Source organism: Gymnoscopelus microlampas (assembly GCF_963454915.1).
Source record: "Gymnoscopelus microlampas genome assembly, chromosome: 7".
NCBI classification, from domain to species: Eukaryota; Metazoa; Chordata; class Actinopteri; order Myctophiformes; family Myctophidae; genus Gymnoscopelus; species Gymnoscopelus microlampas.
The window spans coordinates 18554902-18580844 of NC_139944.1; the positions used below are offsets into that span (position 1 = coordinate 18554902).

The following is a 25943-nucleotide window of genomic DNA, read 5'->3' on the forward strand; positions in this document are numbered from 1 at the left end:
TTATTAGTGCATTAAATTTCCCCATCCACTTTAATGGGAATTGCAAAAACTCCCATTCAAGTATTTTTTTCGGACTTGGAGACTTGGAGGGGAGGTTAATAGTTTATTGTAAAATTATTTAAAAAAGAATCACACCAGTCAGCCACATGGAGGCGCTATAACAACCCACTTTACGTTTTGGCCTATAACTCTTGAACCGTAGGTCGTAAAATCAAAATTTCTTTTTCTCTAGATTCCTTGGGTCATGACGCAACTCCGCATATAGGCCACGCCCATTTGCATCTGGATAGATTTTCCGCCATTTTGAATTTTCTGCAAAACACACGTTTACCTCCTCCTCCCACATATTTTGTCCAAATTTCACTATTTGATAGTCATCATTTGATAGTCCTTACCGTTCGTCCGTAAATGGCTTCCAAAGTTAGTGGGAGGGGCCCGTTTTACCAAAAATGCCAGAAATCACGAACGAAACGTCCGGTCAATCCCAAATTTAAATCACATGTCGAGGGTGGTTTACTCGGCGCAACCACACTTTGCAATTGCCCTGAATTGCAACGCGTCTAGTTAAGTTTGTTAGTCAGAATTCAAAAGTCAAACTCCTTTTGTTTTGAGACAATATTGTAGCAAGAGGCTTTATTCTTGGCAGAATGGTTTGTTATAATAATCAAAGGCTGCCCCAAGGGCACCGCATGCATGCCCATTTGTATGTTTGTTCTCTCACACATTTGTATGTAAATTCAGACCCCTCTATCCCCCGACTGATTCTAACCCACTAACACTTGTGTAAACTCATTCACCTATGTGCTGCCTCTTCCATAATATCACAGAACCCCGTCGTTGTGGTTGATTCAAAAAATCTGCAACCAATTTTAAAGTTCAGTAACACCATACTGTATGTAGGAATCAAGTCATTACATTAACCCATGAAGACCTGAGGCCGATTCTATAAATGCCTTCTAAATAATAATAATAATCGAAAAAGTGTCCTTGACACCTAAATTGACCCCCAAATTGATACATATAGTATATATATGGCAGCGGATTCCCCATCTGAAAATGTTTTGTGCCAGAGCCCCAGAAGAGAAGACTTGTGTTAAAAAAATATATATATATCAGATATACAAGCTCGCTTTGAGCTTGAATATCTGATATTTTTGAGAACCACTGTTCTAAATCCTAAGAGTTTAATGAAAAACGTATGATACTATCATACTAAATAGCTAAATTACACAGACACTTTCCCGTCTTTAACGGGTTACTGGACCATTCACAAATTGAGTTTGATTACATTTAATCTTTCTTCAATTTTGTACTGATGCCAATTGCCAAACCAAACAGCTTCCAAGCATCTGTGCGTGAGATAAACTGTTTGCAGCTGTCAGCGTTGGTTAGCTAGATAAACAAGGAGGAGTCCCCAGATCATGTAATCATTAAAATGCAATCTTTTCTTAGACCTAAAACATTTAGAAATCAAAGACCCACAAAAGTGAGTGTGACGAACAAGCCAGATCAGTTATCTTCTTTTTCAAAAGTTAATCTGAAACATCTATAGAGTTGTATAGACAGAAACAGTAAAGCTGTTTCTGTCTCATTTTTAGGTTACTGTTTCTGCACAGAAACAAACTGTTATTTAAATTCCTTACCCCACAACTAATAGAATAGAATAGTGTAGAACAGTTGACTTTAACACCACTCCTTTACTCCTTTACTTTTACTCTCATTTGGTCCAGGTGTTCATAAGCTAGGAGTAAGAACCTTGCAACCTTGCACTTTCAAACATCTTAAGTCGTAGGACAACGGTTAAAACCATTGGTTCTCAAAGTGGAGTCCTTGGGGGGGGTTCCAGGGGGTCCCCAGCAAAAGTATCCATTTATCCATACATTTATACGTTGGCTATTCAAAAATAGCAGCTCTCCAAGCTCACAGCGCTGCAAACTTGTACATCTGGTATTTTTTAAAGATTTTTGAAAAGTATCGAAAATGTTAGGAAACTTTTGGATGATTTATTTTCTGGGCGTCCCTGGCACTAAAGAACAGGGGAAACTGTTGCGCCCTTCTTTGTCCTTTGTTCACGGTTGACTGCAGGCGCGGTGGTCTCAAAAACATAAAGGAAAACTGGCAGAAAAAGACTCGCTCGCTGCATACATATTAAGGAAAACTCCTTAGACAGAGACTTGATCAAATAGAATTCATTGTATTTGTATATGCTCATAAAGTGCTCTGTGCTCATAGCGAGGGGTGAATAAAATAAGCAAATGTTTCGGACCTGGGACCTTCGTCGGGGCTATATGAGTGGATCACAGATAAACAAGTTGCTTTTATAGGGCTCTAGAACAGCTCAGCTCAGGTGCTGAGGATCACAACTCAAGGTCATCACCATGGCAATGGTGGGGCGTGGACATAATACGTTTTTAGCATTACATAATATTACATAATAGGTTTTTATCATTACAGAAAAAAGCCCAAGGTCACACAGTATTACATTTGAAATCATGAAGTTCATTGTACAGACCATTACACATATAGGCACATCCCTGGCACAAAACATTTTCAGATGGGGGTCCTTGGCACAAAAGCTTATACAACGCATTGCAGCACGACGTGCTGTAACCTATTTTTGTTTTTTACTTTAAGATGAAAGAGTATTTGAAGCGGTTAAACTGGCGATATACGTTTTAAATCTTCCAGAAAACCATGATGATCTCGGACATTTCATGACGCTAAACTTTAAAGCTTCAATCTGCAATTTCTTCAACTGGTTGGCTGTATGGCTTTACCAAAACATAAATGAACATAATTTTACATATTGTGTTAATTGTCTAGATACAGGGGTTTTCAACAGGGGGTCCGGGACCCCTAGGAGGTCCTCAGAGTTACTACAGGGGGGTGATAGGGGCCCCCCTGTGTTTTTTCAACGAGGCGGTGTGAGGTTTGGTGTAGAGGGAAAAAAAGAGCAGACTAAGTACAGAGCCAATGGTCAAGTTTACAAAGTATTGAGGGTTTAAGTAGCTAAATGTCTGAAAACACACATTTAACATGAACACAATATGTAGTGGGGGTCCCTGCTTCATCTCTCTCTCAGCTAGGGGCTCCTTGGTCTGAAACATATTGAAGACCCCTGGTCTAGGACACACAAATCACAGACAAGGAATTGGCCTACAGTATAGCAGCATTTTTCAGTCGTGAGATTTTATTTTTGCTTTAATCCATGCGTCACACACTCCAATTCCTTCTCAGCAGTCTTCAAGGTCCAGTTTATTCTTCTCCTCTCTTTCATTTAATTCCCTCCTCTAAGAGGGTCGTGTTTTTTTCCCTCCTGCTTAACAACCGCCTTCCTCTCTGCTGAGTGAGCAGAGTCATCGGCCTCAAGTAGGACATCATAATTGCTGATCTTGCATTGTGCTCGGTGTTTGCCACGTCTGCCACCGCAGGGCAGGGACATATTGACCCACCCACACTCTACACCTAGCTGTCTTTCTTTGTGGCCCTGGCCCTGGGCACTCACTGCTGCCTACTGTGCCTACTAGTGCACTGAATATGCCAATGCCACAGTGTTAACTATTGTTGATGCTGCTACAATGATGCGAGGAACCAGATTGAAATAATATTTTGTCGCTGTCGGGGCAGAAACCTCTTATCTCCCTATTTTATCTTTTTAGTTTTTTCGTAAATTAACGCCCTATACTTGATCGTACTACTACTACAGCGTCACACAAAAGCATCAAAAGTAGCAGATTCACAAGCTTGAAATGTGGTGCGAAGGGACACATTTTGAGCTTGTCGATCTGCTACTTTTCCTTTTTTCTTTTTTTGGATCCTGAAAAGTAACAGTTTTGGACATGAGGTGTCCACCCGACAGACGATTTACTTGTTGTGATGGCCACACCAGCAGCCACACAAAGTCAGCAAAACATGGTGGACACTTGGTGGACACTCGCCTAACTCTTTTATTTAGTTTATATTTATTTTCAGCACTACATAAGTTTGAGTGGAAGGTTACTGATTAGAGTGCACATACATTTAGTCAACCTTTGTTAGGGTGAAGTTGTTTTAATCGGGAGTCATTTAATTTGCATTCAAGTTGATTTAGTTTTATTTTGAGTTATTATCAGTTCTGAGGTTGCTGCTGGAGTTGTTTGGCTGTTCAGGTAAAGAGACCAGTTGATTTAGATCTTGCTTATTAGGAGCTGATGAGTTAATTGGACTGCACCATATTCCCTTTTGCATATGGGGGGGGGGGGTTAATGTATTATTAGGATTTTGAATAAATGTAATTTTTTGATATTTCAGTTTGTAATTTCATTTGTTAATGTAGTTAGTGCTGTATGTCATGTTGTAGTTATCTGTAGGCTGTTTAAATGTTAGTCTTTGTCTATTCCCCTTTCAGTTAATAGTGGACTGATCATCCACTATATGAATGTATGTTCCCCTCATGTCTCATTTTGGTTAGGTCAGTCATGTGGTGAAGTGGAGTTTGTCCAGTCTCTTTATTTTGACTTTCAGAATTATTGAAAAAAGAGAGATTACTTTAAAGGAATGACACAAGTCTCCCTGTGTCTCTCTCACCAACCTACTCGGCCCCTGACACTGGTATGTACCTGTACACAAGGCCTAACCATAAATAATGGCTTGAACTTGGAGCCAACCATGAATTATAAAGCTTTTTATTTACTAGTATGCCTTTTGTGTGGTTTAAAATGTGTTGATTTGCAGAGATTATCTTGTTGAACAAAACATTTGAATAGCCTTTGTTTGCTACAGAGCTTATTTTTATTTCTTTATCCGAAAACCCAATGTAAAAAATCTGTAGTGGGACCCCATGGCGGGCTTAACTATGGTGTACAAAAATACATCCTCCCTGTAGTAGCAGTGAATAGTTGTTTTTGTCTGGCACTCCCAAGGACAACCAAACAAGGGTGTCCTCAACTGGGGGTCATGAAATGTCCTGTGTTGAATTCCCTTGGCTTCAGAAAATGCCGGTAAAAGCATCCGAGGCTGGGGGCTCTGAATAGGGAACATAATTGTCTGATGAAATCTGTAAAGAGGGCTTGCCCAGAATACAAACGTGTTCCACTAGTGCCAGCGAATACAATCAGTGTTGCCAGATTTTGTGAGCGAAACAAACAAGCAGAAAATAAGCGCCTAGGGAAGGTCAGTCAAACTTTATTAATTGATCGATTGAATAAGGAAGGAAGCACTAAGGCTTATTGGGGTCCTGTGCATCCAAAACATTTAATGACAGACAAATATACCATACTATGCAAAAGCATCATATAAACGAGTAGTAATCAATAAGAAACATATGTACAGTAAACAGTTCGGGGCTGGGGGGGATTTCTGGTGATAGGCTTGGACTTTTTGTCTGATGTTTGGGAGGTTCTCAAATATTTTTTGATGTCCAAGACCCCCAATTTAATATGTATTTGGCCATGGACGCCATCTGAAAATATCTTGTGCCAGGGACCCCCATACAAGATTTGTGTTGTCAAATGTTTCAAAAACATTCCAGATATTCACCTTTTTTCCCTGTATTTTTAGAAAATAGCAGATCTACTGTACAGCTCACAATGCGTCACTTTGCAACGCGTTGTGAGCTTGTAGATATTTGCAAATAGCCAATGCAAACAGGGTTAAAGTGGTTAAAATGGTTAAACTGAAGCAAGCCCAAATAAGCAACTACACTTTAGAAACAAGCCCTAAAAAAACGCAACACGGCACGCAACTTCCAATATTTACAGGACTTTATGGGAAAACAAGCCCAAAGTCGCTTCTAATAAGCAGAATTGGCAACACTGAATACAATACAATGTTATGCATAGAATCCTTTATTCCAAGCCAAGGCTAAACAGATTCTACCCTACAGTTCCTCCTCTCTGTGATTAGCCTCGGAAACCCATGCATTTTTTTTTTGTTTCAAAAGAAAAAAAGCCTGGGAGAACCTTGCAGGAACGCTGGTCTTAGGACCTTGTTACAGTATCTCCTAACCAATCAGAGTGCTCCAAACCCAGGCGCTGGAATCCAGCGCCTGGGTTTGGCTCCGCCCTTCAAGACCATCGATTGGGCTCGTTCTTTCAGTCTACTCTGTGATAGATGTAAGACAGAAGAGGGTACTTGATTACGTCTTGTTTGGGTTATGTCGACTCTTATGTGACTGCACTGTTCAAGTGCTCTTTTTGCTAGAGAATAGTACAGGACTCGTGCGTGTCTGAAGAGCAAAAGGCTTTGGTGCTTGGAATGATTGCAACCAAGAAAGATTATTCTCCTGGACTTAAAGTCCCTCTTCACTCCCTGTTTTAAAATATGGACAAATGACATGATTCTAATCATACAGATGGAGAGAATATGATTTCATAGATCCAATTTTGTACAGTATATAAAAAAAAAGGGATCCCTACAGGTCTGTAACTGGTACGGGTCCATTTGGTTCCATTTGTACACCTATTGAATTAAAACAAATTAAACTATGTATGACCTCAAATGAGATACTCTAATTGTGAAACACCAGTTCCTCTAACATGCCTGTGTGTGTGTGTGTGTGTGTGTGTGTGTGTGTGTGTGTGTGTGTGTGTGTGTGTGTGTGTGTGTGTGTGTGTGTGTGTGTGTGTGTGTGTGTGTGTGTGTGTGTGTGTGTGTGTGTGTGTGTGTGTGTGTGTGTGTGTGTGTGTGTGTGTTGCCCCTTTTTTAGCGGCAGCCAATCACAGCCTGTCTGGTGAACGCAGCCTTCTTCGGGGCCCTGGGGTCATCCTATCTCTATGGCTACAACCTGTCCGTGGTCAACGCTCCTGCTCAGGTGGGTTGGACTGTTGGATCACGTTGTGTGTGCGTTGCGGTATAGAGAGAAAGAGCCCCCCCTCCCCATCAGGTTAGCACTCGCGAGAAAATCAATAAAGCATGACCCGAGCACATCCGAGCAAATACCAACATGTGTCGACCAGTTACGTTCTTTGTCAGGCAAAAGCTAAGGTATGGCAAGGTTAGGGTTGCCAACTCCCAGAGATTAAAATAAGGGACATCTATCCTGGGCCGAATTTGTTTTTGGGGGGTCAAACCCCCCCAAACCCCTGAAATGCATAGAAAACTATGCATTATACCTATAACACAATACAAACACAGTGGTCTTACACCTGCATTAGGCTACTATTCATGATTTTTTTAAATAAAAAAATAAATAAAAAGCCTGCGAGAACCGATGAAGAACTGGTCGAAAAATGTTGGCATTTTGTTTTAACTCTATATCATCTCCTTTTTGGAGTGCTTGGATCTCCTATTCTTTTTAAGCCTGCATTCCTGCTGATCCTAGAAGCACCTTCAGCATACTTTTGAGACTTTTTTTCCCATTATCTCCTTTGAGCACCCAGTTGGCTTCTGTGTTGTTTTCCTCTGCGTGATCAAGGCTGTTGGTGATATGACTCACAGAAACACTGGCTGGTGGCATTTTCATGAGGCCTCACGTGCGTTATCAATCGGCCTCCCTGAACAGATGATTAACTTTTGGATCAAAAGCCAGGCCCTCTAGAGCAGAGTGTCTGTGTATACTGTTTGTTTGTACTGTGTACAGTATATATGTCTGTCCCCTGTGTTTACAGTGTGCATGTGTCTACTGCATGTGCAGTTCTACTGTAGCCTATGTGTGTCCCCTCCCTCACAAGTCCTCTCACACGTTTCACAACACCTGTTTTTATATAGGTGGATAGATGGATAGATGATAGATAGATAGATAGATAGATGGATAGATGATAGATAGATAGATAGATAGATGGATAGATACCTTTTATTGATCCCGCGGGGGATATCAGTCGCCCATATACTGTATAGGCAGCACAGCAGTTAGAGTTACAAAGTTACAGATACAGAGTAAGGAAAAACTGTACTATGGATAATACAGCAATACAAAGGTAAGAAATAACAGACCATCAATAATGAACAACAGTCCCCACAGTACCCTGCCAAAACCAAAAAGTTGTGTTGTCACTTCTTGTTTGCTATAAAAAGATAAAAATAAAACGATAACAATGCTTTTGCAGGGTCAGCTATAAAGTTTCACTTTCTTGCCAGACACGTCTCACAGAAATCAATGGGCCTTGGCAGAACGTGAAAATAAACACTTGAACTTTAGCTGTGCCAAGAAGAAGTCAGATTGGGATTAGGTTGCCCACCGATCTGTTCCACAAAGCCATTATTGTACATTGGCTGTAATTAGATAAAGCTCATTAATTGCAACGTTGTGGCAACTCTCCGACTCCTCACACAACATAGCACCCACAACAGGAAGAAAATCTTTCGTATACTTCTCTCAATGCCACCAGTATAAATTCTTTGCTATAATTGTAGCTGGGGACGGGTTTGACAAATGGCAGAAATTATAGTCAAAGATAACTCACTGAATGGATATTGTCAGCACAATTCCCCATTGTTAGCAGCAATGAAGATGTCACAAGAGACTTAACTGGAGGCGAACAGAAAATGGATGGGATTGGATTGCAAGGAGTACTGTCTACAGAATATGATACAGTTGTCAGGTCCGCTTTGATTGGTTGCTTTTGACTGTCGAATTGTTAGCCCTACGAAAAAAAGGAAAACCACATGAACTTCCCCAACCCGAACTTGGGCAGGTGCTGAGCGACGAACAGTAGCAGAGAACAATAAATAAACGCCCGCACACTGAGGGCTCCAATGTGTCAGATGCTTTATTGCACCACAAAAAAAAAAGCTGTGACGTTTAAAGCTCAAAGCTCTGAAAAACAAATGGTCTGAGGAAGAGCTTTGAAACAGCTCGAAAGGTCACAGCTTTTCTGTTTTGTGATATGCAATAAAGCATCTGTCGCATTGGAGCCCTCAGTTTGCGAGCGTTTAATTATTTCTCTCTGAATTGGTGTCCCCATCAATGTCCACAGTGTATCGCTCAACTGGACAGGCCCTTCAAATAGAGAGGCACCGTGTGTGGTGAGGGGGGGGGGGGTCTGTCTGTCTTTCTGTCTGTCTGTCTGTCTGTCTGTCTGTCTGTCTGTCTGTCTGTCTGTCTCTCACAGGAGAGAGTGTTTCATTAGCATAACACTCACATATCTCACAGTTTTGATCCGGTGCAATAATTTGGAAAAATTTGGAACGAATGCAGGCGTGCTAATTAGTCAATGTTATGATCATCTAACAAGCCCATGGGGTTGGCAAGTTCTGCAACTCACACTTAAATATATAACTATAAGACCCTTTCGGTCTTATACCGAAAGGGTATAGTAATATAGTAGTATACTTGAAAAAGACCGAAAGGGTCGAAACGTCGTATCTGCTGTTAAAAAACTTGGAGCATTTACAAGTGAGTTTCGAGCCCCCGCTTTTTTTTCATGATTCTGTTCTTACAGTTTGGCTCAGCACCAAGAAACGGAGGATGTGCGTTATTTTTTCTTTGTCTATTTTGATACTGTCCAAAGAAGAAGCACTTCACCCATTTGCAGCCTTGTCTTCATATACTTGGTCCTCACTAGTAATGCTCATGGCACCTCAGGGTATCTCAGAGGATGGCTGTGGACAGTTCAGAAACCATGCCCTACCAGTGACATCATCGGTAGGCAGGTTTGGACATGTTCGTTTTAGAGTAGATTTTAAGATAATTTTATTGGTTTTTAAATCACTAAATGGAAATGTACCTGTCTGTTTATCTGCAATGCTCTCTGGGTATATGCCTGGTAGAGCTCTTAGGTCCTCTGGCACTGGTCTCTGAACTATTCCAGCGGCTAGAACTAAAAGGCACGGAGAAGCAGTCTTTATGGTCCTAAAATGTGGAACAGCCTGCCTGCGGACCTGCGGCTCTCTGAATCCATGCACAGTTTTGAAATAAATCTTAAGACACACCTTTTTAGCATTGCCTTTACCTAGGTTTTAGCAATACTCTATTTTATCTTATTTTATCTTTTTGTACTTTTAAAATGGATTTTTTCCCCCCTTTCATAAATGATTTGAATGTTTTTCTTCTTTTGTTCTGTGAAGCGCATTGGGTTGCACCTGCTGTATGAAATGTGCTATATAAATAAAGTTTGAGTTTGATTGATAATATAATTTGATTCAAGTTTCCATTTATAGCCAGGTTCCTGAACCCACCTCTGAGACGCAGAGCGAGTAGACATGGTGCCATTTTATAACAATAGAAACAAACCAACATGTTTCGGCCTTTATGGCCTTCTTCAGGGCATGCAGAAAATAAGGTTTCTGTTATTATACTCTGCATACAGAACATTGTATGCACCAGGGTGTGAAAGGCCAATTATAATCGACTAATTTGTTTGCTAATGTTGTGCCAAAAGACAATGTCCGTCTCCGTTTTCCTATTTAACATTTAGCACGCACGCACGCACACGCAATTGCCCAAGGTCGATTGATGGATAGCCACTTTTTTGCCTCATGGCATGTCAAATGTTACATTATTTTAATGTTTTAATGCATTTTTATTTACGTATATTTTGGATTATTTACGTATATGGACTATTGTTTAATGTACATTTTGTTGTTTCTTTTTTTTAATGTTATGTATGTTTTTAGATTTATGTATTATTTTTTTAGATATATTTGGACCCCAGGAAGACTAGCTGTACTTTAGGGCGCAGCTAACAAATAAAGAAATTCACCTCGCTGTAGTCATCCATTAAATCGTGGGTGTTGTTCATGTAAGTAACGTTCCCATCTCTCTTGCTTCAACAGCATATAAAGGCCTTCTACAACCGGACATGGATGGAGAGGTATGGGGAGCCTATCGGACCAGAAACCTCCACCCTCTTGTGGTCTCTAACAGTGTCCATATTTGCCATCGGCGGCCTTCTGGGAACGCTTGTCGTCTCCGTGATCCTCAAAGTGCTGGGAAGGTACGGTCACTCCATTCACAGTACACAATCAATGCATTACACTCAGGTAAAAAAAAACAGGGTCACTTCAACCCCTATTGTCAATGATTTTGCAATTTGTATGACAATGACAAATTATGGCTAAACCAGTGGTTCTCAACCCTTTTCCACATCAGGGCCCACTTGAAAATCTCAAAAGGCCATTTGGCTGCTGTGTTAAGTGGTCAGATGGGTGGTCGATTTGTGTCCCGACTTGGATCAATATACTTTTAAGTTCCTGCTATTTATTTTCAAGGTTTTAAATATAATCTTAAGTGTTTTCTTAATTGTTTGGGGGCCCACTTGCAATATATCTATCACAGCCCACCAGTAGTTAATATAGCATCACAATAATTTTAACCACTTTATCCACTTATACGTTGGCTTTTCAAAAATAGTAGATCTACAAGGTCACAGCGTGTCACTTCGTGCCACGCTGTGACCTTGTATATCTGCTATTTTTGAAAAAAATAAAAGATCTTGAATAATTTTGACAATTTCACAAATCTTCTCTTCTGGGGGTCCCTGGCCAAACCTTGTAAGATGGGGGTCCGCGGCCAAATCAATTTGGGGGTCCTTGGCATGACAAAGTTTTGAGAACCAGTACTATAAGCATGCTGGGAAGTGCTTCTCTGTCCATTGGGACTCAACAATATTATGGGCAAGTTATTGGGACAATGTGACTTGAAGGGGGGGCAAAAAAGTTACATGGTGACTTTTGGGGAATATATGATTTACGATTCTGTCCCTATAACTCGGACGGCGCTGAGTCGGCTCAAGCAGACTTCGCAACGTTCGGCACTGCGACTCGTTCGCCTAAGCTCGCTCGCCGGTGCCTCAAGTCTGCTTGGGACAGCGCACCTCCGTCGTTTTAACTGTTTTTGTTGGACTGTCAAACGCTGAGAACTGGACTTCCGCGGAAGTCCCGAAAAGTCAACATGTGCCTTATTTGCCCAGGTCACAATGCCTCTTGGGGAGTGAGACAGTGTTGCACTAGTATGCACGTGAGCTGAGCTCTTTCTCCCAGAGCTACTATCTAGAGTGAAGAAAATCAATCATGGCACCTGTGCACACACTCTGTGATCCATCCAGTTGTGATTTGGCTGTCCATCAAGCCATCTCATGCTGTCAGTCTTCCAGCTTCTTTTTTTTTCCTTATTTCCATATTTATATATGTCCATATTTCACTTCCAACCCTTCATTATCGCTACATTTCCCTGTATCCACCAGCCCATTGGAGAAGTGGTGTGTTACATATTATAGTATGCACACAGACGGGACGACGGCACATCGTCTCTGTCGGGTGGAAACCTCATATGTCCAAAAACTGTTACTTTTCCGGATTCAAATAAAAAAAATCACACCCTGTGTGAAGGAAGCGGTGCCTTTGGGGCGGGCCTTAACTCATTTCAGTTCGTCCCTATTGGTGGTGTGAGTCCACTTACCAAATTTGTACTTGGTAGCATGCTGCAAACTGGAATGATGGCTGTTTAAAGCCCAGCCAATGGGCAGACAGAGGGGGCGGGGCTTAAGTAATGACAGTTAGTCCCTATTGGTGGTTTTAGTCCATGTACAAAATTTGTACTCCCTAGCATGCTGCGAACTTGAGTTATGGCTGTTTAAAGGCCAGCCAATGGGAAGACAGAGGGGGCGGGGCTTCAGCAATTCATGCTCGTCCCTATTGGTGGTCTAAGTCCACATACCAAATTTGGACTTGGTGGCATGCTGCAAACTGGAGTTATAGCTGTTTAAAATCCCGTGCTCATCCCGTGCTGAAACGGACGACGGACAGAACATACGCTGGGGGTCCCTGGACTCCTCTGTGATAACTTCAGCAATTCATGCGCGTCCCTATTGGTGGTCTAAGTCCACATAGCGGATGTGAACTTGGTGGCATGCTGCAAACTTCAGTTATAGCAGTTTGAAATCCCGTGCTCATCCCGTGCTGAAACGGACGACGGACAGAACATACGCTGGGGGTCCCTGGACCCCTCTTTGATAGCCAGTGGCACGTGTGGCCATTGAGAGGAGAGTTGGCGTAGGCAATCTCCAAGTCCGTGTGTGTGTGTGTGTGTGTGTGTGTGCGTGTGTTTGTATGTGTTTCTTCGTTGCCGTCAGGCTCATACGGACATTTGCCGTCAGGCTCATACGGACATACGGACAAAGTCAAGTGTAGAGCGGTTGGCACCGCTAATAAACGGCAAAAGCAGCAGATCTATAAGCTTGTGGATATGCTACTTTTCATGCGCTTGTGTGACGCTGTAATATGATCAAGTAGGGCGTTGATCTACGGAAAAACACAAAAAAAAAGTTTTTAAAACGTTGAGAATTGGAGATAAGAGGTTTCTGCCCGACAGCGACGATATGTACAGTAGACGGAGTGTACTGTAGGACGAGGCAGAGTGGCTTCTGTCCTGGTGGGACCCCCAGGGGGTTTAGGCCACTGGAGATGTACTGTAATGGGTTTTTTCCAGCAGTTCCCTGGTGCTCTCCCCCACAGCCTATATCTGTGCCTGTCAGGGATATAGGGACCAGATAGGCTCTAGTAATTAATAGTTCTGGTCTGTTGTGACACACATAGGAGGGCAGCAAGGACTCCAGTAAAATGCCCAGTAATTTACCAATTACAGTTCCCAGTGAACTGCCATTCATGTGTTATGAACTGTATAGTATGGTATTAATATAGGTATGTGCAAGGATCGATTTATAATTAAAAAAAAGCTTGGGGAGCTTGTAGTCTTGTTATTTTATTATTTTTGTTTTACATTTAAATTGTGATTTCATCGAACACAAATACTGCACATAGTATCAGACTATATGGTTCCCAAAAGGAAATGCATACATTTAATTGAGTCTGACCTAGAAGCAGGAATAAAACATAATCCCCACCGGTGATAAACATTAATGACCATGAGGTGGGATTTCCCTCCCTTTACCTCCTCAGCAAGTCTCAAGAGATGGCCCATATATGTAGGGTTTTCCTCGTCTTGGGAACAGTGTCCATTAAGTCAGCGCTGTGCCTCCATCTCACGCTCACTGAGTGGAGCCTAGGGCTTGGACCCTATATATTTTTTCATACTTTGACATTTCACAGAGTTATATACGGTTTGTGTGAAGAAAAAGAATAGGACTGTAAAAGCTGAGCTGCTGGTGATGGAAATCATTGTAGCATGTATGACGTTATCAAGGAGTTTCACGTCAAGGACCCTCCATGTATTTTGCTGCGGACCCCCATCTGAAAATATTTTGTGCCATGGACCCCCCCCATACAAGATTTGTGTTGTTATTTTTTTTATTTACGGTAAATGTATTTCAAGATTTTTTTTGTTACTGAAAATAACAGATCTACAAGCGTGTAGATCAGTTATTTTCAAATAGCCTATGTATATAGGGTTCAAGTGGTTAAACAGATGTTGATGCTATATTAACTAATTTAGCTGGGGACCCCTTGGAGGAACCCCCTCAAGGACCCCTGAGGGCCCAGTGGTTCTCAACCCAAACGGATCCCATTCCCATTCCAACCCATACTGATGTGCCATGAGACAAGTACAGTGTGCCTTGGGATGTCGTGACAACCACATTATTATTATTGCAATGTATTGTTGCTGTTGGGCAGAAACCTCTTACAGTATCTCCATATTTTAACTTTTTGTGTTTTTTTGTAAATGAATGCCCTACTTGATCATACTACAGCGTCACAGAAAAGCATCAAAAGTAGCAGATCCACAAGCTCGAAATGCGGCGCGAAGTGACCCGTTTTGAGCTTGTAGATCTGCTACTTTTGCTATTTTTGAATTTTAATACTGAAAAGTAACAGTTTCGGACATATGAGGTTTCCACCCGACAGAAACGATATGCTACTATACCAAAAAGTTTTATTTCTTTAAAGTTACTATATCAGTAGTCTACTTTGTGTGCACTAATTTCCCGAACTCAGAGGCAAACTCTATACCCTAAGAATATATATTTAAAATGTTTGATTTGGCATTAGTAAGTACAAATAAACATTTACGGAGTGATAAGTGTCAGGCTGTTTTGCATGGATATGGATACAGGTGTTACTTTAGTTTTACTTGCCCTTTGGTATGCCATGGCCAAAGAATTCGTGTCCGATCCTGTGTCTAGGTGAGACATGACCTTTGGCACGATCTAAATGTCTCAATAGAAGAACAGGGAGATGCAACCAAAATACAACCACCCCAATTGTATAAGTTATATTATATTAACCCAACAGTTTTCTGAAAAACGTATGTTGATGACCCCCATCTGAAAAAAACGTTTTTTTCTACTCAAACATTTGAGTAAAAAATGTTTGCTTTAAAAGAATATAATATATATTCAAAGATTTGCAAAAAAAAGAATCACGATTAAAAAATATAGCAGATCTACAAGCTCGTAGGACGGCACAAAGTGCTATGAGCTTGTTTATCTGCTAAGTATAAAATAATGCTTTTTAGCTCAAATCTAAAATGAGACAGATACTTTCAACATACTTTACCATACAGATTGGACAAAATTAAATTGTATATTCATAAAAGAAAAGTTACATAGTGCAGCTTGACTTTAATACTGTACATACATAGGCAGTACTCCACGTTCAACCTCACTCAATCTCCCTTCATTCTCTTTTGCTAACAAGCATTGGTGGAAAAAGTACTCACATTTTGTACTTAAGTAAAAGTATCAATACTCCAAAATAGAAATACTCTGTTACAAGTAAAAGTCCAGAAGTCAAAATTGACTTGAGTAAAAGTACAAAAGTATTGGCATCAAAATATACTTAAAGTACCAAAAGTAAAAATAGGCCTACTCATTATACAGAATGTCCCGTTTCACAAGTTATCATAATGTCTAAAATGGATAACAATCTTTAGATATTAGCCGATCTACAAGCTCACAATGTGTCGCATCGCGACGCGTTGAGAGCTTGTAGATCGGCTATTTTCAAATAGCTAAACTTTAAATAGGGCTGAAGTGGTTAATGTATGTTTCATAGTAATAATCCAAATCTACAAAGTAACTAGTAGGCCTAACTAAAGTCTTAAGAAAAAAAATGTGGAGTAAAAAGTCCAATATTTGACTCTGAGATGTACTAAAGTAGAAGTAAAAGTATTGAAAATTGGAAATTCTCCAGTAAAGTAAAACAATACCTCAACATTGTACTTAAGTACAGTACTTGAGTACACCACTGCTAACAAGATAACTCACACGGCCTCAATCCTAATGGTCTTTATAAGCAGAACACAGTTCACTCTTCATCATACTACATGTTCAGCATTTTGGTTCACAGCATCGTTCCTGCAGCCTGTCAGTGCTTTATGATCATAACGTTGAACATCTTCAAAGGCATAAGTTAAAGTTTAACTTATGCCTTTGAAGATGTTCAACGTTATGATCATGCAATAACAAAGGCTCTGCTTCAGGGGGGGTTAGTGATCTCAGATTCTATGTCATGCTTCCAGCTCCATGTCTCTCAGTTCAGTTGTACTGTATGTGAAGACTCCGCGTCTAGCACAGTATGGAACGGCGACCATGCCTTTGCTGTCTTGGCACCGAAGTTTCCGAATGAACTCCCTTTGAGGATCAAAGCTGCCCCCACCCTATAGGGAATTTTAAAAACATACTTAATATACCCTCCTTTTCACTTGTTGTTTTGTGTTTTGTGGGTGTATGTTTAGCCTCTACTCCCTCCTGTTGTGATCTGACTGAGAGTGTAAAAACACCCGTCCTTGTTTCGGCCCCCGTCCGTGAGGGGGGCGTATTTTTTCAATTTTTTTTTCATTTAATTCATTTTATTTTATTATTAAATAATACATTTTCATTTAATTTTTGTTAAATTAAACAATTAATTGAAGAAACATGGCCCCCTCACGCGTCAAGGCCAATATCAGTCACCAGAACCAAGGACATGTGTTTTCAATGAATCCATCCTGGTTAAAATGGAGTTTGAAGTTAAGTTTGGGTTTCTATAGGAAGGGCGCTCCCTTCCTTTCTGATAAAAATGAATATCAAATATCTAAATACTGAATCAAGCAACTTAATAAAAACTGCCTGGGGTGTTCACAAAAGCGTTAACATGACCATGAGTAGACGTTAACTTGACCCCAAACATGTTTGAAAGTGAAATATCCCTTTAACATCACCTTTTAATATACTTACTGTCCATAGAATCATGAATGAATAGACAGGAAATAAGCAGCCTTTCTTCCATAGATTCAGCATCGTCAATGTCGGGTAGTTTCTCTACTTTTTCTACCATACTACTTTTTTCATCAGATTAATGCCCTACTTTGTCGTACGACAAAAGTAGCGCTACAAGCTCTTGTAGATCGGCTATTTTCCGCTACAGTTTCTTATACATGTGTACATGTGTTTTTTTTTGGGGGGGGGGGCTTGTTTTCCTAGACCTGGTTGCTTATTTCTCTCACATCTGGCAACACTGCCTACGAGGCTTGCGCCCGACGGCGAGGATATCTTGCTGGACGACCCAGTGACACTTGTTTGCCGTGGTGGATGTACTGACACATCAGTGGGCTGAATGGATGGAGTTGATGTGTGTGTGTGTGTGTGTGTGTGTGTGTGTGTGTGTGTGTGGGTGCTGCCTGGCAGGCAGGCTGGCTGGCTGTCGAATGAAAGCAGATGACTAATACACTGCTTTTGTAGTTGGAGGAAGTCATCTCAAGATAAAGTTATACCTGGCAATATTTTCATGATTCCATATTCATGAGGGTCTGTATTTTTGGACGGTATTGAAATAAATCATACCTTTGGGATTTCTAAATACCGTGCTATAAATACAGGACCGTATACATCCTTTGATAACACCCAAGCCTACTACTACTAGTAGTAGTAGTAGTACTAGTTGTAGTGTCCTAAATGTAGTTACAAGGCATTGTTGTAGGTACAAAGGAAAACTGTGTGATGAAAACTCACACTCGTAGGTGGAAGTACTTTGGAGAAGTAGCAATATCACAACATACTCTGTTACAAGTAAAGGGCCTGTATTAAAAAAAATCTTTTAGGCTTGATAAACAAAAGGTGCACAGGGCAGATATGACAAATAACTTTATACAAAACAGGAATTGTGGAAATCTACAAGCTCAAAACACGTTTGAATGTCAGCACCCCCACTAGAGCAATCTTTCTTCATTTGTCCTATTCCCCAGTACCTCCTTCTGACTGAAGGCATGCGTACGTGGGGCTTTTATTCACTTCCCACAACAAAAAATAAGCATTGAGAAACAAACATAATGACATGTTCATGACTTATTATCTTCCAGCCAAGTGTATTGTATGTATCCTCTCTGTATTTGTATATAGGCTATATTCCTCTTACACAGTATGTGCTTCTTCAGAACATGAAGTGTCACTATCCTTTTGTCAGCTTGTTATCCGATCTCATTCTTGCTTTCAGAGCAATCCAAGTGATTCAATAGCCACTACTACAACTATCCTTGCTAAAGGATAGTTTTCAAAGGTTGAGCTTGCGCTTGTTCTTTCAAGGCCGATGGACATTGAATGAGTTGCAGGCTACATGCAAACTTGAGCACCTTTTTTCCAAGCAACATAAGCTAGAATAACGTATTGGGCTAGTTCGAATAGCGATCTACATCGACACATTGTGTGTTTAAATGTTTTTCAGGGTGGTGGAAAAGTCCCCAAAAAGTTTGGACATAAACTTTTTTGGCAAAGTAGATGGCAAGATACGACCTGTTCTTGTTTCAAAACCATGTAGTACTTAACACCGCTTCATTTTAGTATTTTTAACATGTTGGTGTGTGTTGTTGTGTACTTCTGTTGTTATTGCTGTGGCTTTGTATGTTGTTTTCATCATCATCATCATCATCATCATCATCATTCGAGTTCCCTCGAGATCTGCGACACAAGCTGCTTCCACTGGTCTCTGTTGCTCATTGCCACCCCAAGTTCATTCACAGTCAGTCCTGTATCCCTACTCAGAACATCTGGAAATGTGAGTGGTCTGGTTCCTCTTGATGGGCTGGGTAGTCTCCACAGTTGGATGATCAGAGTCTTCATTCAGAAACAGGCATTCTGTCTTTTTGGCGTTCAGCAAAAGGCCCACTTTGGCTGCTGATACTTCTAGTGATGTTAAAAGCTCTTGAGCAGTGGATATGTGTTCAGCTATCAGTGCGATGTTGTTTTATACCGACCTGTCTTGGCCGTGTCTGAATCTCTATGTGACTTTCTAGTCAAATAAAGGTTATATGTATAGGACGGCAGCTGTTGTATAGGCCTACATTACAAAAAAAAAAAAAAACCTTACTTAGAGACTATAGTACTCTTCCCACTTTATTTCATGTTCTAGATACTGTAAACTTTATTTTGGCACGCTACTCCTCCCACAGTTTTTTTCCCCAATTTCGTGCCATATGTCAAAATGACCGGCTTCACCGGGAATCGTGCGCTTGTATTTTGCTAAGAGATTGGTTGCATAGTTTAATTGATATTGATTTATTAGTGCATTACATTTCCCCATCCACTTTAATGGAAAAGTGAAAAAACTAAAATTCAAGTATTTTTTTCTCAGAAACCGTAAGAGCTAGAGTTACCAGAGGTTCATAATTTAGTCCGAAATTATTAAAACAAATAATCACACCATTCGGCCTTGTGGTGGTGCTATAACTGTCCACTTTACGTTTTGGCCTATAACTCTTGTTATTATAAAAACTCTTACATACAAACTCTTACGTAAAATAAAAATCTTTTTTTCCCCTAGATGCCTTGGGTCAAGACGCAACTCCTCATATAGGCCACGCCCATTTGCGCCAGGATAGATTTTCCGCCATTTTGAATTATCTTCAAAACACACTTTTAGCTCCTCCTCCCACATATTTTGTCCAAATTTCACAAAAATCGGTACACATGATCTCTGGACCCATGCGATAAAGATATCCAAGCGGATTTTTTTCATAGTCCATACCGTTCGTCCGTAAATGGCTTCCAAAGTTAGCAGAAGTTTTACAAAAAAGGCCACAAATCACGAACGAAACGTCCAGTCAATCCCAAATTTGAATCACATGTCAAGGGTGGTTTACTCAACAAATCCCCATAAGCATTTCCACTTTGATCCATAGAGGGCGCCACAAATGCTCAAAATGTAACAGTTTGATGCAAAAACCTTATGTTGGGGGGATCAATCCTCTCAAAATGAAACGCAAGTGATCTCAGGAGTTGTGTGACAATTTAATTGGTGCAGCCTCCAACGGTATTCCTCCCAGCGTATTTCTCGAGTCCCGGCGGCAGCGACCCGCGACTCGCGTCGGCGCAACCACACTCTGCAATTGTGCTGAATTGCGACGCGTCTAGTTGAAAATGATGTTGATCTATTGCCTCTCTCTCTCTCTCTCTTTCTCGCTCTCGCTCTCTCGCTCTCGCTCTCTCTCGCACGCACTCACCGGAGAGATTAAATAAGGTCGGAAACATACGGTAAGCCTACTTCTTTTTCACACCAAGTGAAATACTTTTGTCCAAGGCTCAAAAGTCTGTGGCTAATGTAATGGCAACAAAAGCGGGTTGTTGTATTTGATAAAGCATATGCAAAACACTTGGCGGGGTGGAAAATTACTTTTTCAACAAAGATTGTTCTAAAATAATTGGTGCATATTAATTGCACGGAGCAGAGACGTGATTCCACTACGGATTCTGAGACATTGTATGCAGACTATATTTTCTGTGCAGAGAATAAATTACTTAAAGAGTTGATGATCCGCAACCAATAGTCCGTCCTTTAAAACAAGGGTTCCCAAACTTTTCAGTGCTGCGACCCCCCAAAATAATCATTGAACTGGGGACCCCCCACCCTGACAAGCACTTGGAACGCCTCACAACGCCTCACACTTCGAGGCCTTGTGAGCTTAGACCGTAGATCGGCAGCTTAGACCGTAGATCGGCAATTATCACAATGTTTGCCTCTTTCTTATGTGATATTTGACGATTTGGCCAATTTAGAATTAAATAGATCTTAAAAGTCATTAAATTTCAACTTCAGAAATGTGCAGATACCCTGTATACACTTACTGTATACTGTATTGGTTTGTTTACTGTTTTGTGAGAAAACAATGTGGCACATTAACACATTGACTGCCATCGGCTAATCTCAGAACGTCCATCGTAGTGCCACGCTATTTCTTACCTTTTTTGTTTTTTTGATTCCGTCATAGGCCCCGCTAAATCCGTTTAAAATCCGCGTTCATTTGGTTCGACACAAACACGGGACCCGACCGAACAAAACGCTGAAAACCGTGCGGCGATCCGACACTGCATTCTGGAGAACGAGAGGAAAACGCTAAAATGGTGGATGTGGTGAGAAAAACAACAAGCCAGAGATAATGGCGTCCAAAGTTGACCGCTAGACAGGAAACGGAGGCGGGAGAAAAACCGGAAACAGTATTATTTCGTTTCCGGCCCGCCCCCTTCGAGACCGGAAGTGCAAAAAAAATCCGGAATCTGCACCTGCACGATTTAACATGGGAAAACACCCGCCCCGTAGGGACTACGGGCTACGGGAACGGCAGTTAACGGTTGGATTTAACGGCCCGTAGGACTACGGGCCTGGCAGTGGATGTGTTAAGATCTGTTCTCCAGGTTCTCCAAATTAGGATTTCAGAGTCTGCTTAGAGGAACAGTGCAATAACATCATCACCTTCTTCAGCACGAAAATAGACACCATCCACTCCCAGCTCTCCAGCCCCTCCACATCACCAGCTTCCCCTGCCCCCCCGCCAGGGATTTCTCAGCCTCTCCGCTGTTTCTCCTCCGTCACACAGCGAGAGGTTGAGGACATCATCAAAAAGATGAAACCCTCCACCTGTGCCCTGGACCCCCTCCCCACAGCCCTAATAAAACTAAACATCTGTCTGTGCCATGAGTCCCCTGATTACCAAAGCCATAAACCTCTCACTCCAGTCTGGCCTCGTTCCCTTTGTACTAAAGACTGCCATCATTACACCCCTCAAAAAACCCACATTCCAGATAACCTTGCCAACTACAGGTCCATTTCAAACCTCCCGAACTCCAAAGTTCTGGAAAAAGTAGTGGCTGCAAAATTTCAGGACTATCTTTGCAGCAACATCAACTGATAAGTTTCACGTCATCAGCCAGTATGGAATCTCAGTTCACTGTAATGCTGATGACACTCAACTGTATCTCAAGATTCTCACACATCAGGGGGGGAATGCCCCCTCACCCCCCACCTCAAAGAACTCCTCGCCCCAAAACCCGTCACTCGAAACCTCCGCTCTTCCAACACCAACCTTCTCCTTGTCCCCAACACCAAGCTCCGCACCATGGGCAACCGGGCCTTCTGCTATACAGCCCCATGAGGGCACTAGCCTCGTAAACCTCCCGGGGCTATGTACGAGGCTATGTGAGCGCCACAGTCCTCTGAGGCTTTTAAAATGGACCTTTTAAACAAAGCGTTTTCTTTTTTTTTCTTTGCCCTGTTTTTATCCCTAGTTTTAATTTACCGTTATTATGGCCTAGTTGGGAACCATGTAATTGTTTGGTTGCCTATGCTGTTTTTATGCCATGCTTTTAAACCCTGTAGCACTCTGAGATTCGCAAGAATGTAAAGTGCTTTATACATAAAAGTGCATTATTATTATTAGTAGTATTAGTATTAGTATTATTACTGCATGTCCCCAAAATGAGAGTAACCAAGCTAGGTTTTAGGTTTTTTATAGATAAAACCTCAGGGCTATCCAAGGAGCTGAAAAGCAACAGGGTAATTAAATCCCAAAACGACCCAAAGATGGCTAGATAATACGGTAACTAATTCCATTACGGCAAGGATCTGAGTCATCTGAACTTCATTTCTCAAGGACAGAGGAGATTAACTTGCGTGCACAGTGGTGTAAAGTAACTAAGTACATATACTAAAGTACTGTACTACTTTACTACTGTACTTTTTACCTTCAGTATTTACAATTTTCAATACATTTACCTACATCTCAGAGGAAAATACTGTACTTTTACTCCACTACAATTATATTGAAACTTTAGTTACTAGTTACTTTTTAGATTTGGATTATTATTACAATTGTTTATATATTTCGTCCATTTGAAAATAGCAGATCTACAACATCACAATCATGTGTGAGCTTGTAGATTGGCTATTTAAAATATACCAACTTGTGAAATGGGACATTCTGCACAACAAATACTTTTGGTATTACAAGTATATTTTGCTGCCAATACTTTTGTACTTTTACTCAAGTACATTTTTAATACGGGACTTCTACATGTAACAAGAGTATACTTACATTGCATTATTGATACTTTTAGTTAAGTAAAACATGCAAGTATTTCTTCCATCTGTGTGTGTGTGTGTGGGGGGGGGTGGGCATCTAAGTAGTGGTGCAGGTCCTGCTTTCTGAGATCCACTGTCAGGGAACGTGTGGCGTTGGATGAATTTCAAATGAAGTCGAAGCCCGATTCATACTTTGTCGCACAACGGTGTCGCGTGGTGTTGAAAATAACAGATCTACAAGCTCGTTGTTGAGCTTGTATGTCTGCTATTTTCGGCATGCAACACTGTCGTGCAACGGTGTATAAATTAGGCTTAATTGTGTTCAATGAACCCACCCATTTCTGCATCTCTCTCTCTCTGTCTCTCTCTCTTTCTCTCTGTCTCTCTCTCTCTCTCTCTCTCTGTCTCTCTGTCTCTCTCTCACAAACCCCCACAGATACGCACAACTATATTCCATCACTGACAGTATCATCTCATTATTCCAAAATATACATTTCATATTTCATCTGGTTTTCATATTCCTTCACTCTAGTCAAGGAATATGGACCTGAATATTTGTTTATGGTGGATCTCTCCGAGGATGGAACATCATGGGGAGATTAGACTGAAACGAATCATTGTTCGTTTCTGATCCCAGAAGACTGGGAACAGCTGGCAGGTTGGCAGCAACTTGGCACGCTGTCTTAAGAAAGATTGAAATTCAGGAGAGTGAGGTGAATACAATGACATTCCTGGTATGATTCTCATTCAGGAATCATAATTTGTTTTCTCAACATTTGTATGCAATGGTGGTCAAAGTACTCAACCCTCAGTACTAGGGCTTAGAATATGGACCGACAGAAACCCCATTCAATGGAAAGGAATTACATCCAAATGTCCTCATTCCATGGAATGAGGACATTTGGATGTAATTCCTTTCCATTGAATGGGGTGATTCATAGTAGATCGGGTGAAAAGCTACACATAAAATACATCTACTGTACGTATGTCAGTGAATTGTGATTATGTTGTAATTTCTGGAAAAACACATTTTGCCTTCGAAGTGGAAAGATGTTCAACCATTAGCCACTTTCAACCTGGTGTCCCTATCTTGGGCATGCCATTATAAGTCATCAAAACATTTTCATTTTTTTTTTTTTTACGTACAGAAAATGTTACAGTGTGTAACGCATCATCAGGTTATATGCTAGCCCTAGAATGTCTGTGATCTTACATACATTTCATGTATTCCAAATACACAGCCATAGATCGGTCCTATCCCCGCCCGGTTAGCTGAACTGATCTGGGCGGCCTTTAAATGTGTCTTGCTGCAAATTAATTCCTGCGACTTGGAGTCAGATATTGTCCTCTAGTTTCATATCCATAGGGCTACTTGTGTGCCTGTTTTCATTACTTTTTAAATGGGTTGAGTGGTTAGACAACATAGTGATTACTCCTTTATGAGATTTCAATTTTTTCTTTTATGTCTTTTTAGAACAAATTAATTCAATTATAAGAAGCTACTATTACGAATTGTTCTTGGCTGTGTCGGCTCCAATTCATGTGTGAATATTAGGTCCACATCACCTTGAGAAAGATCCTTTGTCACTGTTATAAGTTGTGACTATAGTGTTCGTAAGGAGCTTCATGACACTGAATCATCAGGAGGCGGAGAAGGGAGTGATACACAATGTTTTGCAATACTAACTCCTCACTTGTTCAGTCACAGATAAACAAGTGACATTAATCTCTTGCGACAATGTTACTGAATGTTGTTTCTTTATTTCCAAGTTGCAGGCATGAAAACGCCCACGGGCTGGGGGGGGGGGGGCTCAGGTGGCCTTAACACTGGGCTACATTTTCCTGATTTCTCTCCTGGGTTCCTGTAGGGCATAAGAAGATTATCTGTTGATGAACATCTAAACACTGCCTGCCAGCAGCATGAAATCGAATGTCGGGTGGAAACCTCATATGTCCAAAACTGTTACTTTTCAGGATTCAAATTCAAAAATAGCAAAAGTAGCAGATCGGCAAGCTCAAAGCGCGTCGCTTTGCTCTGCGTTTCCAGCTTGCGGATATGCTACTTTTGATGCTTTTGTGTGATGCTGTAGTATGATCAAGTAGGGCGTTAATTTACAAGACAAAACAAAACACAAAAAGTTCAAATATGGAGATAAGAGGTTTCCGCCCGACAGCGACGAAATGCACAGAGGTGGAATTCTCAGCAGTCCTACCTATAAAAAAAAACATTTTCCTTAACAGCCTCTCTTGCATAAACATTGCATAATTTCGCAGCAAGCCGGTATAGCCAAGGCCAGGTGTTCCTAGAGGACCGATACAAGTTTGCATATTTTTACAACTGCAGGCCGTCTTTTTGATTTGATTATGCATCCATCAATTTTTATCCGTTATGAAACACTTCACTGTCCGATCAGTCGTTGTCTCCGAAGGCTTTTCTTTGGGGATCGGTTAGTTAACGGTGATTGCCTTTTTGTGGATGAAAGGAATTCTCAGCTGAGAAAGGGTATGAAAAATCATGGGCCAAGTAGTTATTTCATGCATAAACCCAGTCATAATGACTCAGCCAGGTTTTCCAATCGCAAAGGCACCAGTGACACAATTATAATGATGATTGCTGGATGCTATTGGCAGCCTTTATCTCCAACCAAGCTCCAAGATATATTTTCTTGACACAAAAATCCACATTGGAATCTTTATGGATTGAAATGCTTTCTCTACCGTTGCTGTTTCCTTTGTACCGCATGAGCACTTGAAACAAAATTCACCATGACAAAGAGAAATACAATTACCGTATACTCTGTTCC

General features: G+C 41.0%; 1 protein-coding gene across 1 annotated transcript in view; it reads left to right on the top strand.

Moving 5' to 3' along the window:
• Nucleotides 1–4973: 4973 nt before the first annotated feature.
• Nucleotides 4974–25943, top strand: part of slc2a9l2 (solute carrier family 2 member 9, like 2) — a gene marked incomplete at both ends in the record, with an annotated part of 177024 nt that continues 156054 nt past the window's right edge. The window contains 3 exons of the mRNA XM_084061743.1: nt 4974–4979; nt 6686–6790; nt 10693–10853. Coding sequence (XP_083917869.1) covers nt 4974–4979; nt 6686–6790; nt 10693–10853 — 272 coding nt within the window. The remainder of the gene's footprint in view (nt 4980–6685; nt 6791–10692; nt 10854–25943) is intronic.